Here is an 18988-nt window from a genome sequence, read left to right on the forward strand (position 1 = left end):
CATAGGGTATGTTAAGGAGGGTGGGAATATAGTTGGCCGTTTGTAATTCCGCCTGTGAATGTTTTGAGAGCAAGGTGATAAACGTTAGCATCTATGCTAATTGTGGCTAACTCTTGCTAGCGGTTGTGCCCTGTGGTGCTGTTTCAGGTGTAAATTGTCTGTGTTTGAAGTACATTCTATAATCTAAGAAGATTGAATCACTTCTACCAACCTGTGAATTCTGTTAGTGACGCTAAAGAGGGGAGAGGAGTATTCATGTTTTGTAGGATTTATTTATGTTTATGTTATGGATGCTGTATTTTGTCATTTGTATTTAACTAAGAGAAAAAGACATAGTTTCCGGTCTACAGTGACGAGACAAAAACGTGTAAATAACACAGCTACGTCTGTATATCTAATTTGCAGAATGCCAGTAAAGAAACGTATCATTCCAACACACTGACTGGAGTCTTGCTTAGTCAAGTGTGTAACACAAATTAAATAAGAAGTTTTTCTCTCCACTTCCCATCATGAGGGCAACCATCTGAAATAAAAGTGCTTCATTTGAATTGGACTGTTAAAAATCTGTACCAACCCTAAAGGCTATGTTTTGTGTAAGCATTGAAATTCAACTTCTGTTTTTTGGTTTCTTTTTTACTTAACGGTGTGCAGTTGAGAAGCCTGAGCCTCTCTCTCTCTTTACTGTACAATGTTGGCTTATGACAAACAGTATCTAACATGTGCTTTTGTTGTTTAACAGAGTGCTGTGTTCTTTGTCATATACCTGACTCTGTAAAAGTCAGCGCTGGTAGCGAGCAACACTCCAAGAAGGGAAGAAGCTCAGGTGCAATAATAAGACACAAGGGGCTCTATCGTCCGACAGGTGATATCCCCTAATAGCGCTTGCACACCTGTTTGCGCGTGCCTTAAGGCAGGGAAGATAGCAGTCCGCCTTGCGCCATCCGCCAAGTGTTATGCCGAGTTTTGCACCCCAGCGCCGGCAGCATCCCCACCTCACGGGAGCATATTGTAATGATTCATACAGAAATGTAACTGTTTCAAAGTGATATAATTGTCTGGTAGACGTGAACTCCCTGATTTCTAAGTTAAAGCAGCCCCGAAATATGTTGGGGATGCAATTCTCGGCCGGGATGCGGAAAGGTTCACCGCACCTGTCGCAGACGCAAATTAGAGCCGTGCCAAAATCATGGCTGATGGTTGTACAGAAAACAACTGTCTCTCTTAATGCTACTGTGGAGTATAATAGTAACAAAGCATCCAGGTTGGCTGATCAGTAACGTATGACCTCTGACCTGCATGGATGCAGCACTAGAGGTCACATGACGTATGACCTCTGGCCTGCATGGAGACAGCACTAGAGGTCACATTACGCTCCCAGCTCATTGTGATGTGATTGCCCTTTCAGAATTAAGTATTCAACAAAGCCCTGTAATAATAAAGTTGATCCGACTGATTTATTCAGAGAGAATCCTGTACAAATTTATCTTTCATATTACAGTATCATTAACCTGTCCATGGTGCTGAATTAGCAGGTGTGCATGTGTTTGTGTGTCATGGCCATAATATGAAAATAGGAATATTTGGGACAGATTGTCAGGTCACCACCTAAAATTGGTCTTGTTGTAGGTTTAATGAAATGTGTTGATTTAACATGCAATAGCCTAGCCTCCGAAAGGCTAAATAACAACACAAGCAAGACGACTGTTTCAAAATCAAATTTATTTCACAGCAGTGGTGAAGGCATTATCAAACTGTGGAACAGATGTCAAAGCAAAATAATAGAATTTATGAACAAACGACTACAAATCAACAAAATAACCACATCAGGGTGATTAAGTATTAAAATAAAGTCTCAAAAAATCACACAACTTTTCCCGCCCGCATTGTCCTTGTGCAGTCCTAGACCATTTCGGGTCAATTAGGTTTCTTCATCGTTTCATTGTCATAAATGGTCACAAACGGTATGAATATTGGCTGGGGCGCAGGGTATTTTGGGCTTATATCAAGGATATGTGTGTATTTGGAAATGTGTGTGTGTGTGTGTGTGTGTGTGTGTGTGTGTGTGTGTGTGTGTGTGTGTGTGTGTGTGTGTGTGTGTGTGTGTGTGTGTAAGTGTGTGTGTGTGTGTGTGTGTGTGTGTGTGTGTGTGTGTGTGTGTGTGTGTGCATGCGTGTACATGTGTATTATATTGTGGAGGACAACAGATAAGAAGGTAGCTGTCATCAGACATGAGGGCTAAGTGGCAAAACTCAGCACATGCATAAGAGTAAACAAACAGAAACATCATGAAGCAGAAACTGTGAGTGTCAGAGATTATCTGAAGGAGAAGGAATGGAAACAACACTGAACCATACAGTTCATTTACAAACAACAGGCTGCACAGTAACAGATACATAGGTCCATGTAAAAATCTGACTTTGGGTATATTTTGATTAGAATGATTACTATAAAATAATATGAACATGGTTATTAATAGTTTGACATCTCATTGTAAACATGGGAGATGGTAAGATATTATACAAGAAGTGGAATAAATAAATAAAAATCTGTAATTTCCTGATTACCTTGAAAGGAACTTTTAAGTTTCTATTAAACTGTCGAAGGAGAAGCTCGGCCGGGAGAACCACAGTGCCTCGACTCTCCATGCACTGATGTTCTGGTCCGTGCGGAGTAGTTCCACAGCAGTGGATTGGGGTTTCTTGGACCCGTCCTCTAGCAACATTGCAGAGGAAGATTAAGTGGTCAGATCCGTGAGCGGCTGCTGCTGGGATACAAGCCGAGGCGTAATTAGCCTCGGCTGGGTCACCTGGGCGAGTGTGTATGATGTTGTGAGACCCCAAACACCCAACGACCCCAGGTTACCTCACTCATGATGTATCCCAGTTGCATTTAGAAGATGTAGTGTGTAATATGTCGGGTTAGGGCATATTGCACAGTGAAGCCTGGCCTCCCCCTTGCCAGGTGCATCTATCAGATGTATGTGTCAAGTTAACTGGAAAGAGGCATGACATTATGGATTAATTATAGGGAAAATACAGAAAGAAGAAAAACATGAAATGATGTTGTATTTATTTACACTGGCTACACTCACCCTAGAAAATGAGAAGAGAGAAATAAAAAAAAATTAGCCAACATATTCATATTTTGTTTAAATTCTGTGAATTTACTGAACTTTTATTTCACCAGACCACAACCCAAATAAAGAAAATGATAGTGGGCCACACACACTTTTCAAGACTACAAAATAGTATTTGTATTTACAGATTTGGTTTCCAGTAGTCTTCCAGACTTATCACACTTACACAGGAACCCTGGAACGAGCCAGTATGTAACGATAGACCAGACTTTTACATATGCCTCGTATTTTGGACAGCCCCATTCCATACATGATAGGATTTAAAAGCATTAAAAGATTCACCCATGTCTGACTATACACAAATATACCATATTTCAACACATGGGGCCAACTCCTCTGGTCAACTCTTTTGATACCTATCAAAAAGCAGCAAGCAAAGGAATAGCAGAGAAAGGAAACCAGCTGAGGAGCACAGGTACTAAGAGCTTTCTGCCTGGTCTCTTTTGAACCAGCAAAACAAATGTAAAGAATCTTCATGTAACAAAAAAGGATGGGAATTACAGGGACACAGTTGGTTAGACAAAGGTTAAAGAGACCAAAAATGTTATTGACTCTGGTGTCAGAGCGTGAGCATGCCAGCTTGACGATGAGATAGTTGGCACACTTCCAATCATTGATGAAGTTTCCACACAGTGTCAAACGCAGACTCAAGGATAGATTGATCAGGGTTATGAGAGCAGCGTACAACCATGTCACAACAATAAATACAGCCACCTTGTTAGATGTCATGTGTGTATTATATTGTAGAGGATGACAGATAGCAAGGTATCGGTCATAAGACATGAAGGTTAAAGTGAGAAGTTGCGTACCTCCATATGAGTATAGACAGAACATCTGCAAAAAACACCATGGGACAGAAACTGTGTGAGTGTCAGAGATCAGCTGAACCAGAAGGAATGGAAAAATCGCTGCAGAACGATACAGTTCATTTACAAACAGGCTGCACAGAAACAGATACATAGGTTCATGTAAGCTTCTATTCATCCAAATAACCACAAGGATTGCTGTGTTGGAAAAAACAACTGCAATGTACAACAATGCTATTATTATAAAATACAAGTATTTCAAATGTCCAAAATGTGCATAACCCCCAAGAATGAAAGATACAGTAACATTGTCCATTATCTTTGGAGTAGTTCACAAACCAATAAATAGTGTGAACATAATTAAATCATTTGGCTTAATACTTTAGAGATGATCATCAAGTGTAAAGGAGATTAACAAACGTGAGACCCAAAATGACAATTCACTCCCCTACCCACACAGAAGATCCAGGATCCGATGCCCCCCCCCCCCCCCCAAAAGAAAGAGTATACATGACACAAGTTGACATGTTTCACACACAATCTAACGTTCTAATCTGCTGTCATGTACACAGCTGTACTCCTCCCTCCCTGCCTGTAGAGAGCAGCGATGTCCGCTGCTTTATACCTTTTCAGGCCAGTCCCACAGGTACCTGTGCATCACTAGCCTGGTGAACCAGCCCGTCACGTCAACTCACATTTCATTTGGTTCTGCGTGACGGTCTGGCCCCCGACGCCATGGGGGGGCTGGTGGACTAGCCTGGTGCTAGTGCATCACATATTCATCCAGGCTAAACAACTCTGACTCAGGCACTTTGGGATTCTTTCTTACTGCTAACTTTTCACTGTCTGAAGTTTACTTTGGAGCAAAAATAACTGAAAAATGGGTTTGGGGAGCAAACAGAATTATTTTATTCAGTCATAGTATGTTCTGTTCAATTCAATTCAAAATACTTTATTAGTCCCTCGAGGAGCAATTTGAGGCAGGTATCTTTTTCAGCGCACATCTCCTCCCACATACTCACACGTAGAGACGCCATTCCATCGTTAAGCTGGGTGAGGAATCCATCGCGTGTGTTCAACTTTCCCATATCTTTTGTAGATTTTTCGCCATCCGGGTTTCGAACACGGTATTTTTAACATGGGAGGGAATGGACGGGAGGGTGCGACCGACAGACATGTGGTGACAGAGAGGCTGGGCACACACACATACACACAGTGCCGCAGGCATTCAACATGAGGTCCATGGTCCTTTTAAAGGCCGTCAGGATTGAACCTACGGTCCGCGACCCTCTGACAGGCTGCAGGGCTCAAACTGATGGCCCCTTTGGCCCCTGAGGCCCCTTTGGCCCCAGAGGACCTGTTCCCTCACTTATTCACGGCCTCCGGATCCAGCCAGCTCCCTAGAAACTCTCAGTTTAGTGGTGTCACGTCCTCTGTCACTGAGAGTGTCGGTAGGGTAAGCCCTTTCATGAGGGTATAAGTCAGCTTTCTGGGTCACCTGGGGACCATATGTGGAAGAAGCTGACTTCATCACCAAAAGCCTTGCCTAAGCGTTTCTGATGATCGGTGTCCTCTGCTGCCCTTTGGGCCTCTCGTTCAGCTTTTGCTCTGAACAAACTCCAGGGGCCGGATTCACAAAACCTTCTTAAGAAAGAAAATCTTCTCAAGTGCCATTTTTTTCTTAACTTTGGTCTTAAGAAAAAAAAATTGATAAAATGCTATTCTCAAAAAAAAAAAAAAATTATTTTCTTAACTTTCTTCTTATGTTTCTTCCTAAGAAAAAATGTAAGAATAAATGGTATTCTTGAAATAAAAGTTCTCAGATTTGTTCTTGATTTTTTTCTTAACTTTAAGACAGTCCTTCCCCTGTCTTAAAATTCCTACAGAGAAAAGTTAAGCCTCTAATATCATATTTAAACACATTTTAGACAAGTAGGTTCTAGTTCAAAGTCTACACAGCTACACCTAACATTAAGATGAACATGTATTGTACATCTTTATTTGGTGTTGGGTCACTCTGACTGTTGTATTTGTTTTTATCTAAAAGTGGCCACTAGGCGGCAGTATTTCTTAAATTAACGTCAGAATGCCTACATGTTCAGTAGAAGAAGAATAAAACCAACGCAGAAGAACAACGTTAAGATGAGACAGCCATCCTCTGTTACTGCTGTAATGCTGTAATGACTGAGAACATTCAGTAAAGACCATTTAAGTTTTAGAATAGTTTCCGTTTGTTTATTTATGTTGTAGAAGTTGTAGTTACTGTTGAGAAATAGAATACTGCCTATCTAGCTAATTGTCTTTGCTAGCAATAAGCTAGCAAAGACAATTAGCGAGAGGCTTATTTACAACAGACATGAGACAACAACAAACACCAGCTAATGTTTAAATCTTTGCCCTATAGTTGTCCTACTCTACCTGTAAATAGGGTTTGTAGATAGAAGCACTTTGTGTTGCCTCCTATAGCCTCATCTCCTAGCCTCAAAAAGTTTATTAAGTTAGACCCTATCTTAAGAAGTTCTTAAGTAGGAAAATGTAAGAAGTTCGTAAGAAATTAGACTGTTCCTAAGAAAATATTGAGGAATTGCACTTAAGAGCCTTCTTAGGAACTTCCTAAAGTTTCCTCTTATGTAATTTCTTAAAATCTATCTTAAGAACACATTGGTGAATCCGGCCGCTGGTTCTCAGCTGTTACTCTTGCCAACTCTGTCTCTGTGTGCGTATCTACGATATATTACATATTGCATACTGCCCATTGCTGATGACCAGCTACGTTCTCAATCTCATAATCATAATAAAACGTTCTCAATCTCATAATCATTTATATAGGCACATTGTAAAGCGCTTTTATCCAAAGCGCTTTACAATGTGCCTACATTCACCCAATACACACACGCATACATACGCATACACACACACACACACACTAGAGAGCTGCGCGGGCCTGAAATTTTGGCCCAAGCCCTCCCCGGCCCGTGACATGCAGACCCGTGCCTGATCCGGCCCGGATGAGTTACAAAATGAATTGGCCCGAGCCCGTTGCGAGGCCCGACGCCAATATTACGATATAATGACGCCTCTCTCTCCCTCTCTGTTCCGCGTGCTGTGCAGCCTCTCTCTGTCTGTCTCTCTATTTGACTCTCTCTCTCTCTCTCTGTGTTCGTTAGCTGTCCGCTCGCTGTACATGGACGGACAAACGGCTTGTTTTCTCTCTATCTCTCTTGGGGAGCTGTCTACAGCTACTAACGTCACGTGAGGGTCTGTGTGTGACTGTGTGGCTGGGGGAGTGTCTGTGCACTCCTCCTCCTTGTCTGACTGTGCTCCGCTGTGTCAAATCAAGCGAGTAATACAACATTATTTAATTGAATTATTGAAACGGCCCGGCCCGGACCTATTCATTAAGGAACTATTAATTAAAAATAAATTAAAAACAAGCCCGGCCTCGGCCCGCTTTGGTCGGCCCGAGGGGCCCGTGAGGGTACCCTCGGGTTTGCAGCTCTCTAACACACACACACACACACACACACACACACACACACACACACACACACACACACACACACAGTGCTGCAGGCATTCAACATGAGGTCTGTGACCCTCTGAGGGGCCGCGGGCCTCAGCCTCAGGGCCCCTTTGGCCCCTGAGGGTCCCAAAAGGCCCCTGACGTTGCATCTGACACTTTTTTCTGACAATAAATGAAAATGCTTAAATAAATGAAAATAATACAAAGAATCAATAAGAGTACCGTTAAAGTAGCGGATCGATAAGCAGGACCGATATGATAAGTAGTAGTATTGTTAATTCCTTAATGATCCCTAGTACACAGTAGACCCTGAATGATGTCAGGTTGTTGTAATGTTGTTGTCATTAGACCTGCTGTCCTCCCTAGAGTAATGCTCACCTCTGCATGATATCCTTGGTGTATACCTTGGTGTATACCTGGTGCCTTGAGTATGGCCAAGCTTGATACAGCCAATTATGTCCTAATTGTCACTTGGCCTCAGGAGAGGTTTAGGAAAACAAATGTTTGATTCTTTTGATTAGAATCTGGAGGTTTAGTTCCAGTCCACTGATGTGATGCTGAAAAACACTTTAATGAGAACCCCAGGGACGTGGTGCTGTATGTTTTGTTTTTTATACTTACATTAATGTAGAACAATCACAATTTAAGTGGCAACAGGTCATTATCTTCATCCCTAGAGAGCAATTAACCAGGCTGCACCATGCTGGAAGGTCCAACCTTGGTAACCAACCGAAAACAAAGATGCCTTTCGGTTTAAAGTGAAGAAGAATAAACAGCAAACTTTGAACCATCATGCAAGTGAAACCAACAGTGAGTGTAAAGCCTAACCCAATTACCACGGTGCCGCATCTATGTGCCGGCAGCCCGCAATGCCGATAGCCTGCAAGCAGAACCAGCTGAGCGAGGCAGCGTGCAGCGTGTCAGTGGACCACCTGGAGCTAACCAGGCCCTCCCAGCCCCCACTCCTAAACCTAACCTCTCCCAGACCCTAACCCCAACTCTAACCTCTCCCACCCCCCACGCCTAAACCTAACCTCTCCCAGACCCTAACCCTAAGCTCTCCCACCCCACCCCCCACGCCTAAACCTAACGTCTCCCAGACCCTAACCCTAACCTCTCCCACCCCCCACCCCCACGCCTAAACCTAACCTCTCCCAGACCCTAACCCTAAACCTAACCTCTCCCACCCCCCACGCCTAAACCTAATGTCGGACGCTTGACGAGTTGGGAGTGAGAAATGAGTTGGGCTGTCAGCATTGTGGGGTGTTCGGCATAGCGGGTGGCCACACACACATGTTTGGAAGGTAATAACGACAATTTCTACTACAGTACTCCTGGTACATTTCTCATGGAAAGTACAAAGAGTTTCACAATTGAATAATAATAACACACACACACACACAGTAAGGTTTCCATACCAAATTTCAAGCTGAGAGAGAGGTCGTCATATTTGTATTACCTGATCAGCCCGTGACGTCAGTCAAGCCCTAGCGTGACGTCAGGCATGACATCAGTTGTCCTCAGTTCATGACGTCAGGCATGACGTCAGTCCTCCCTAGTATATACCTGTATAGCAAAGGTTCTACGTCAACCCCCACTCTGGCAGATCATCGCATCGTGGCTGTTCATTACCCCTGAAACCATCCTCTGATAGCCATCATTTCACATTATATCTGCAGACCGGATCAGCATTCCAAGTCGTCATTACCCATGGATCACCCCTGTGGATCATTCGGCGCTCCCCGCTCCACTCCCGGCATGTCAGATTCCGAGCAAGAGCAGTCCATGGACAGCGACGAGAGCCTCAACAACGATACCCTTTTCCGGACCGGTGACGGCGCGTATCCTCCTTCCGAGTCATCTGAAGACACCGACGAAGCGGCCGTGCCGCAGGCCGGTGAGCCCAACGAAGCCACGATGAGGAGGCCCCCGGCGCGCGCTCCCGTAGCAGGGGGGCGCGCCACTGCGATGGCCCGTGGGAGAAGAACAGAAGAGGAGGGGCCGCGCACTCGTGGACGTCGCCCAGGGACGCGTGCGAGCGAGCCGGAGGGAGAGGCCGCTCAGCGCGGCACACGCGAGAGGCCGTGGACGCGCGAGAGGCCATGGACGGAGACCTGAAGAGGAAGCCCCCCCCCTAGAATCGGCAGGCGACGAGGAAGAACGGCGGGCGCTGCGAGACGCCACGCCCACAATCTCCCTGGTGACCCCCAGGCACCGCCGAGCCGACAGGGGTCGTCAAGAGCTATTCTGCTGTCCCTGCTAGATGCTAGCAGATCTGTGGAGGTCCGTCTGAGAGCTATGGAAACCCCCCCTCCCCATCACATTGCTTTGAAAACACCACATGTACTGTAGGTGTCCCTTGTGTTTTGATTAAATAAAACGTAGCTGATTGACAATTTATTTGGTCGTGTGATCTGATCATCCTATCATTAAACGCCCACTAATAACAATAGTAATAATATAATTAAGAAGAAGAAGAGGAAGAAGAAGGAAAAAAGAAGAAGTAAATTGATCATAATTCAAATAAAAATAAAAATAAAGAAATACCAAAAATTAAAAGCCGACACCTACACAATTGGCGAGCATGGCAACGGGCAGTGTCATAAAACGTCTCGTTGGTGGATTCCGGACTCCTCATCGTACAATTCGGTTCACCATACAAACCCCTTAAGGTGGGCTCAGACTACAGGATTCTGACAATCCTAGCCGATTTTGAAATCTGGCTGTGACACGCACTACAGGAGAATCTTCCCAGATTATCTTCCCTAGAATCTCAAACATGCACACACTACAAGATTTGTAAATGTGGCGCACCACGCACTACAGGATATTATTAAGATTATCGGGAGGATAATCACCTTGACGGCCATACTCTGTGAACCTGTTTCGATTTTGGAGCTCAAATGGAGTTCCAGCGGCCACCAAAGCACATAAATCGGGCCAAAAATCCTGTAGTCTGAGCCAGCAGGGGATGTCTGACATTGGTCGAGTTATGTGCTGCCAACAGGGATCACGAGTGGAGAAGAAAGAAGAAAGAGAAAAACCACCAGCCGTGCTGAAGGCCGGAGACTACGAGTTGGTTATCATCCGCAGCCATTTTTTGCGCCATTCCATGTTTACTGGTAACCTGTGATAGCTTTCAAGTCAGCCAGGATGTACCTGGTTTACCTTTTGATTGATTGATTGAGTTCTTTATTGATAATGAACAAACAGTATATACAGTACATATATACATACACAGGCCCACCATTATCAAAAGGATAAAAAACGCAATAAAGCTAACAGCTTATTTCCATTGCGGTCCTTAAGATGTCTGTGATAAAATGTGCACTGGTGAGTGTATGCCTGGATGTGTGTAAGTGTATAACAGTATGAGTGCATTAAGCACTTGTCAGAGTCTGCGGGTAACGCGTGGGTGTGCCTGCCACGCAGGGGGCAGGATAACATGGGGAAGTAAGGCACAGTGAATAATCAATCAAAATAAGCAAAAAATAAAATAAAAGACAATTAGTACAATTAAAAATATACCCAACAAATCCTAATAAAATACTGTACAATAAAATATAATCAAATAAAATCTAATAAAATCTAATAAAATACAGGATCGATTAAGATACCGGATCAGACCTCACGCAAATAGTTGCCGCATCGAGGCACCATACACACACAGTAGGCATGTTTGACGTTTTGTCTTTGTCTCTTGGTGTAATCTAACTACACTGAGACTCTTCTCAACTAACACTAACTAGATATGAGAGAACTATAATGAATGCCTTCAAAACTGTTTTCAGTTTTCGGGGTCGGAGTATGTTGTATGACGTGTGTTGTTTTTTTCCTATTATGTATTTGAAATCCAGCTTTATTGTGTTTATCCTTGATACAGTTGTAAATGTGTATGCGAAGCTGGCTTCTATGTATTCTTTTCAAAGTATGAATAAAGTCAATCAATCAATGCACTGTCTGCCATCATAGTGAACAGAGAATGTACCCTACATTTTCTCCCATATAGCTACTACAATGAAATGCTGTGGTGTTTACCAAAGGAGAAGTGTGAGGTAGCGTCCGAAACTCATTTGATCATAATTCCTCATATACTTTGATAAACACTAGGGGAATAGTGAGTGAGTGAGTGAACCATTCAGAGCATGGAATCTGTCATTATGACATCATCAGTGATGTCATAAGAATTGTGATGTCACTTGAGCAATTGTGATGTCATCAGTGATGTCATAAATCCTTCCTGGCTGAGGGTAGCCTATATAAGTGATGAAAGACGGCCGCTGCTCCAAAAAGGATCATTTTGACCCTCAGCTACGATCATTCAACATTTCCGACCTGGCAACACTGCGTGTGTTGGTTGAAGCTCTGTTCATTAGCAGTAGCGTATTGTTTCCCGGTTCAGAAGTTTAATTTACAAACACAAGACTTGTATGTGCAGAAGAAGAAGCTCATCGCTTATGGACTCAGATGAATGGTTTAGCTGTGAAGCTAACATTAGCTGTGAAGCTATTGGAGCTTTGAAGGATAAAGTTTCTCGGTAAAGTCACTGTGTGAAAATGAACATGTCTAAAGTCCAGAAGCTCAAAGCGGTTGTGAAGCAGCACCTAACTGCGGCTGTTGGAGAGATATTTGGGCTGTTAGAAAGAACGATAGCAGAGTACGAGGAGGAAGCTACTCGTTCACAAGAGGAGATCGACCGACAACGAAAACTGCTGGACGCGGTGTGGTTACACAGAGAAGCCTTGCCTCCAGACCTCCAGCAGCTGTTGGTCATTGGGGAGGGGGTTCCCGCTGAGTGGAGCCCCACTCTGCACCAGGAGGACCCAGAGCCTCCACACATTAAAGAGGAACAGGAGGAACTCTGGATCAGTCAGGAGGGAGAGCAGCTTCAAGGGCTGGAGGAGGCTGATATCACCAACTTCCCATTCACTGCTGTTCCTGTGAAGAGTGAAGATGAGGAAGAGAAACCTCAGTCCTCACAGCTTCATCAAAGCCAAACTGTGGAGAACAGAGAGGCAGAGCCTCTAGCCAGCAGCTCAACTGAACAGATGAAAACAGAAGCTGATGAAGAAGACTGTGGAGTATCAGAACCAGCCAGGAACATATATCTTATATATCCAGCTAATTCACAGCCAAATAGTCATGACAAGACTTTAGACTCTTCTGTAACTGAAGACAATGATGATCAATGGATGGAAACTAGTGAATCTCAGTCAGGTTTAGACTCACAGAAAAACTGTGAAGTTATTAGGAAGAGACACTTCAGCTGCTCAGTTTGTGGTAAAATATTTGGTAATGAAGCACACTTTAAGACACACATAATAGTCCACACAGGTGAGAAACCATTTAATTGCTCAATCTGTGGTAAAGGTTTTGGTCGAAAAGCAGACTTGAAAAGACACATGATAATCCACACAGGTGAGAAACAATTTCTTTACTCAGTCTGTGGCGAAGGTTTTACTCGTGAAGGAAGCTTGAAGGCACACATGATAGTCCACACAGGTGAGAAACAATTTAATTGCTCAGTCTGTGGTAAAGCTTTTGGTAATAAAGCATACTTGAAGTCACACATGATAGTCCACACATGTGAGAAACCATTTAATTGCTCAATCTGTGGTAAAGGTTTTGGTCAAAAAGCACACTTGAAGTCACACATGATAGTCCACACAGGTGAGAAACAATTTAATTGCTCAGTCTGTGGTAAAGGTTTTGGTCAAAAAGCACACTTGAAGACACACATGATAGTCCACACAGGTGAGAGACAATTTCTTTGCTCAGTCTGTGGTAAAGGTTTTGGTCAAAAAGTTGACTTTAATAGACACATGATAGTCCACACAGGAGATAAACAATTTAAATGCTCAGTCTGTGGTAAAGGTTTTGCTTATAGAGGAAACCTGAAGACACACATAGTCCACACAGGAGATAAACAGTGAGTCTGTGGTAAAGGTTTTGGTCAAAAAGGAATTATGAAGAGACACACAGGAGAATAAACATTTACTTCAGGCTTCCCATGGTCAGGGAAGGATTTGAGGATTTGTGCTGTCCTGTGTTTATACCACAAATAAAAAATAATGCAATAAAACAGTTTGTGCTTCCCAGCTCTAACCTTATTTCATACGCTCTCTCGTCAAAAGTGTTTGATTTTCATCATAATCTGGTCCATCTACACAGTCAGTCACTCATGTCAACCACAAATATTTTAATATCTGAAATGAGACGATCCCCTTGTAATTGTTATTGTCTCCAGTGTCTCACACGGGATGCAGAGTAGACAGCTATAGTGGACCAGAGCTGGATGGACTGACAGCTATAGTGGACCAGAGCTGGATGGACTGACAGCTATAGTGGACCAGAGCTGGATGGACTGACAGCTATAGTGGACCAGAGCTGGATGGACTGACAGCTATAGTGGACCAGAGCTGGATGGACTGACAGCTATGGACCAGAGCTGGATGGACTGACATCAGGTCAATCATTTCAGAACGCATGTCAGTTCAGATTCAGATTCATTTATTTAAAGAATGGGACTTTACACATTAATGAACAGTACAGCCGTACAGTAAATATGCCAGGTTATAGCCCAAGGGCTAGTTTCCACCTGTAGTCCCATGGCAGGTTGATGTAATCATGAAAGAGAAAAAAAATTAATAGTACAAAAAAGATTAAAAGTACAGAAGGTTAGTAAAACCAAAAATGATTAAAACACACACAATTAATAGTACCAAAAAATTCATAGTACAAAAGGTTAGTAAAACCTAAAATGAATAAAACACACAGAGCATGCAGCAAAACATGGCAGATAATATGTTAAGTACCGTAAATTCCGGACTATAAGACGCACCGGTCTATAAGCCGCACCTTCAAAGGTGACTATTTTTTTCTTCTATAAGCCGCACCGGACTATAAGCCGTGGGTGTTTTGATGTTTAATTACCATATGTAAGGCTTCGTGCACAGAGGGGATTGTCGGGAATGGATGGCTGTTTGGGGAAGCTCCCATTTATTAACATTTCAACAAAACAAAAGTCAGGTCACTAATCCCCAGACAAAATCACACATTGTGGTATTTTTTGTTTTTTTTACAGTGCACACAGTGTCCGCGGTGTGGTGAAAAGAGGGCAAGAGAGGAAATTAAAACAGAAGTGGATTTATAGTTAGAAAGAGTGCTAAAGAAGAGAGAATTCCGTTTTTAATTTTTTTATTTTAGTTACCCACAGTACTATTGACCAGTCCAACTCAAAAGATATTCGGCAGTTTCACTTTGAGCTCTTGTTCCGCCGCTGTCCATCAATGGTTATGACGAGTCTCGCTGGGTACAGTACGCCAAAGCGATATCCATTGACTCGATGATGCTGTTGTATGTTGCGCGTTTCTGTTGCACCAACGCGGAGGTCCTGCCGGGACGAAAAAGCGCGTACCCTCCCAGGTGAGGGGCTTCTTCCCCGCAGCCTGGAGGATGAGTTGACGGTCGGGCCAGCGGAGTAGGCAGATGAAGATGGCCCTCGGTGGCAGGCCGGAAAGAAAGAAGAAAGGAGGAGGAGGAGAAACCGCCACCTCCACAGCCAGCCACCTCACACACCCCAACTGTTTAATAGTGCCCGGCTCGCATGCCTCTCGGTCGGCTGGCCGGACAATATGCACCCCGCTGCAGCAGCACCTTCGGGAGGTTTTCTCACTGTGTTCGGGACTTCGGCTCTAACTCGGCCAGATGGCTGGACACGAGTGAAACTCTTCACGGTTGCATTATTTTCTTTAGTGAGTGAGTGGATGGACTTCTGCACGTTTTCAAACTTGTTTTCAAGCTGCTCAAAACCTCTGAGCGATGTCGGACTTAATCGATAGTGTTTCACGGAGTAAAAGTTTAGCCCAAGCGGTGTATCTCCAGCCTCCAGCAGGTGAGTCATTTCCTCATTCATGGCGTGATTGCTTCGTCTTTTTCTTTCTGCTTACCTGTGTTGTGTTATGTTATGTTATGTTATGTTGTTAAAAGAGGGCAAGAGAGGAAATTAAAACAGAAGTGGATTTATAGTTAGAAAGAGTGCTAAAAAAGAGAGATTTTTTTTTTTTTGGAAAAAATCCATAGATAAGACGCACCGTTATATAAGCCGCAGGGGGCAAAAAAGGCCAAAAAACGGGAAAAAAGCCGCGGCTTATAGTCCGGAATTTACGGTATGTTAAGTGTGATCACATTGTTGGTTTGATCTGAGCCATATTTTCAACTGGCCTTTGAAGGTGGCGAGACTAGGGCATTCTCTAATAGAGGGAGGTAGATTATTCCAGAGGGTGCTTCCCATGTAGGATAAGGTCTTCTGGCTAAAGGAAGTTTTTCTAAAGGGGACCTCACAGACCTTGTTCGTGATGGCCCGAGTGACACGGGTCGAGTTGGCGGTCGAACGATATTTGATGAAGTCAGCAAGAGGAGGCGGCGCCAGTCCATGTAGAACTTTGTATATTAGACAGGCAGAGGTGAAATTTCTAAAGTTCTCAAAACTTAGCATGTCATATTTACGTATGACATGACCGTGGTGATGAGAAAAGGGTTTTTTATCTAGTATTTTCAGGGCTTTTTTATAAAGTAGTTCGGCTGGTTTGAGAGTGGTTTCTCCTGTCAGCGACCAGCTAGTTATACAATAATTCAGATGCGAAAGGATCATCGAGTGTAAAAATAAAAACGCAGCGTCTGTGGACAGACAACTCCTTATTTGTCTGAAATTATACAGGTGGAATTTAATTTTTTTGGAGATCATTTTAATGTGATTGCTGAACGTTAGGTTGGGGTCCAACATCACGCCTAAGTATTTAAACTCGTTAACTACAGATAATTCCTCTGACCCCAAGAAGACATTGGAGCGCGGAGGTGCAATGTTTCTTTTAGAAAAGAACATACAAACTGTTTTTTTTGCATTCAGCACGAGACAAGATTTAGTTAGCCACGCCTGGATATGAGAGAGAGCTGAAGATAAGACACGTGCCGCCTCCACTGGGTTTTTAGCCCTTGTGAAAATAACTGTGTCGTCAGCATAAAGCTGGACATCTACATTAAAACAGTAATCTGCAAGATCATTAATGTACAGGGAAAAGAAAATTGGCCCCAAAATTGACCCTTGGGGGACCCCTACTGGACAGCTCAGGTAAGGGGAGCTGACACCGCCAACCACAGTGCACTGCTCCCGGTGAGACAAATATGATTCAACCCATTTAATGGCCTCAACAGAAAAATTGAAGCTGGACAATTTAGAGAGGAGCACACTGTGGTTGACGGTGTCAAACGCCCTCTTAAGATCGAGGAACACAGCTCCCACACAACCATCCCTGTCCAAGGAGCCTTTTATTTTCTCCAAGAGCAGGACCAAAGCAGACTCAGTTGAGTGATGTGGACGAAAACCAAACTGCATGGGGTGCAAGGGGGTCTGGCTCGTCTCAAGAAATTCTATAAGTTGTGACATGTCGCCTGCTAAGCAGCCCCAATGAAGGATTCATATGGAGTGCTGACAACTGCCATTCATATGGGATTGGATCCCAGGCTAAGTGACACGGGCTCCCAAATGAAATCGTGTTCTTTGTCATATACCTGACTCTGTAAAAGTCAGCGCTGGTAGCGAGCACACTCCAAGAAGGGAAGAAGCTCAGGTGCAATAATAAGACACAAGGGGCCCTATTGTCCGATAGGTGCTATCCCCTAATAGCTGCCATTATAGTGAACAGAGAATGTACCCTACATGTTCTCCCATATAGCCTACTACAATGAAATGCTGTGGTGTTTACCAAAGGAGAAGTGTGAGGTAGTGTTCGAAACTCAGTTGATCATAATTCCCCATGTACTTTGATAAACACTAGGGGAATAGTGAGTGAGTGAGTGAACCATTCAGAGCATGGAATCTGTCATTATGACATCATCAGTGATGTCATAAGAATTGTGATGCCACTTGAGCAATTGTAATGGTATCAGTGATGTCATAAATACTTCCTGGCTAAGGCTATATGTCTAAAGTCCAGAAGCTCAAAGCGGTTGTGAAGCAGCACCTAACTGCGGCTGTTGGAGAGATATTTGGGCTGTTAGAAAGAATGATAGCAGAGTACGAGGAGGAAGCTACTCGTTCACAAGAGGAGATCGACCGACAACGAAAACTGCTGGACGCGGTGTGGTTACACAGAGAAGCCTTGCCTCCAGACCTCCAGCAGCTGTTGGTCATTGGGGAGGGGGTTCCCGCTGAGTGGAGCCCCACTCTGCACCAGGAGGACCCAGAGCCTCCACACATTAAAGAGGAACAGGAGGAACTCTGGATCAGGAGGGAGGGAGAGCAGCTTCAAGGGCTGGAGGAAGCTGATATCACCAACTTCCCATTCACTGCTGTTCCTGTGAAGAGTGAAGATGAGGAAGAGAAACCTCAGTCCTCACAGCTTCATCAAAGCCAAACTGTGGAGAACAGAGAGGCAGAACCTCTAGCCAGCAGCTCAACTGAACAGATGAAAACAGAAGCTGATGGAGAAGACTGTGGAGTATCAGAACCAGCCAGGAACATATATCTTATATATCCAGCTAATTCACAGCCAAATAGTCATGACAAGACTTTAGACTCTTCTGTAACTGAAGACAATGATGATCAATGGATGGAAACTACTGAACCTCAGGCAGGTTTAGACTCACAGAAAAACAGTGAAGTTATTAGGAAGAGACACTTCAGCTGCTCAGTTTGTGGTAAAATATTTGGTAATGAAGCACACTTTAAGAGACACATAATAGTCCACACAGGTGAGAAACCATTTAATTGCTCAATCTGTGGTAAAGGTTTTGGTCAAAAAGCAGACTTGAAGAAACACATGATAGTCCACACGGGAGAGAAACAATTTCTTTGCTCAGTCTGTGGTAAAGCTTTTACTCGTAAACAAAGCTTGACGGCACACATGATAGTCCACACAGGTGATAAACAATTTAATTGCTCAGTCTGTGGTAAAGCTTTTGGTCATAAAGCACACTTGAAGTCACACATGATAGTCCACACAGGTGAGAAACAATTTAATTGCTCAATCTGTGGTAAAGGTTTTGGTCATAAAAAACACTTGAAAAGACACATGATCATCCACACAGGTGAGAAACAATTTAATTGCTCAGTCTGTGGTAAAGGTTTTGGTCATAAAGGAGACTTGAAAAGACACATGATAGTCCACACAGGTGAGAAACAATTTAATTGCTCAGTCTGTGGTAAAGGTTTTACTCGTAAAGAAAGCTTGAAGGCACACATTATAGTCCACACGGGAGAGAAACAATTTCTTTGCTCAGTCTGTGGTAAAGGTTTTACTCGTAAAGAAAGCTTGAAGAAACACATGATAGTCCACACGGGAGAGAAACAATTTCTTTGCTCAGTCTGTGGTAAAGCTTTTACTCGTAAACAAAGCTTGAAGGCACACATGATAGTCCACACAGGTGAGAAACAATTTAATTGCTCAGTCTGTGGTAAAGGTTTTGGTCATAAAGGAGACTTGAAAAGACACATGATAATCCACACAGGTGAGAAACAATTTA

At 43.5% G+C, this 18988-nt stretch overlaps 1 protein-coding gene across 1 annotated transcript; it reads right to left on the bottom strand.

The window, feature by feature from the left end:
* Positions 1–2578: 2578 nt before the first annotated feature.
* On the bottom strand, positions 2579–4258 carry LOC310800003 (olfactory receptor 10H1-like; the record flags this gene model as incomplete). The annotated part of the gene is made up of 2 exons (XM_083662604.1): positions 2579–2712; positions 3493–4258. 2 exons carry the CDS (start codon positions 4256–4258, stop codon positions 2579–2581), a joined length of 900 nt encoding a protein of 299 aa, XP_083518730.1.
* Positions 4259–18988: the final 14730 nt, after the last annotated feature.

Source organism: Poromitra crassiceps (genome assembly GCF_964638095.1).
Source record: "Poromitra crassiceps genome assembly, chromosome: 29".
Classification (NCBI taxonomy): Eukaryota; Metazoa; Chordata; class Actinopteri; order Beryciformes; family Melamphaidae; genus Poromitra; species Poromitra crassiceps.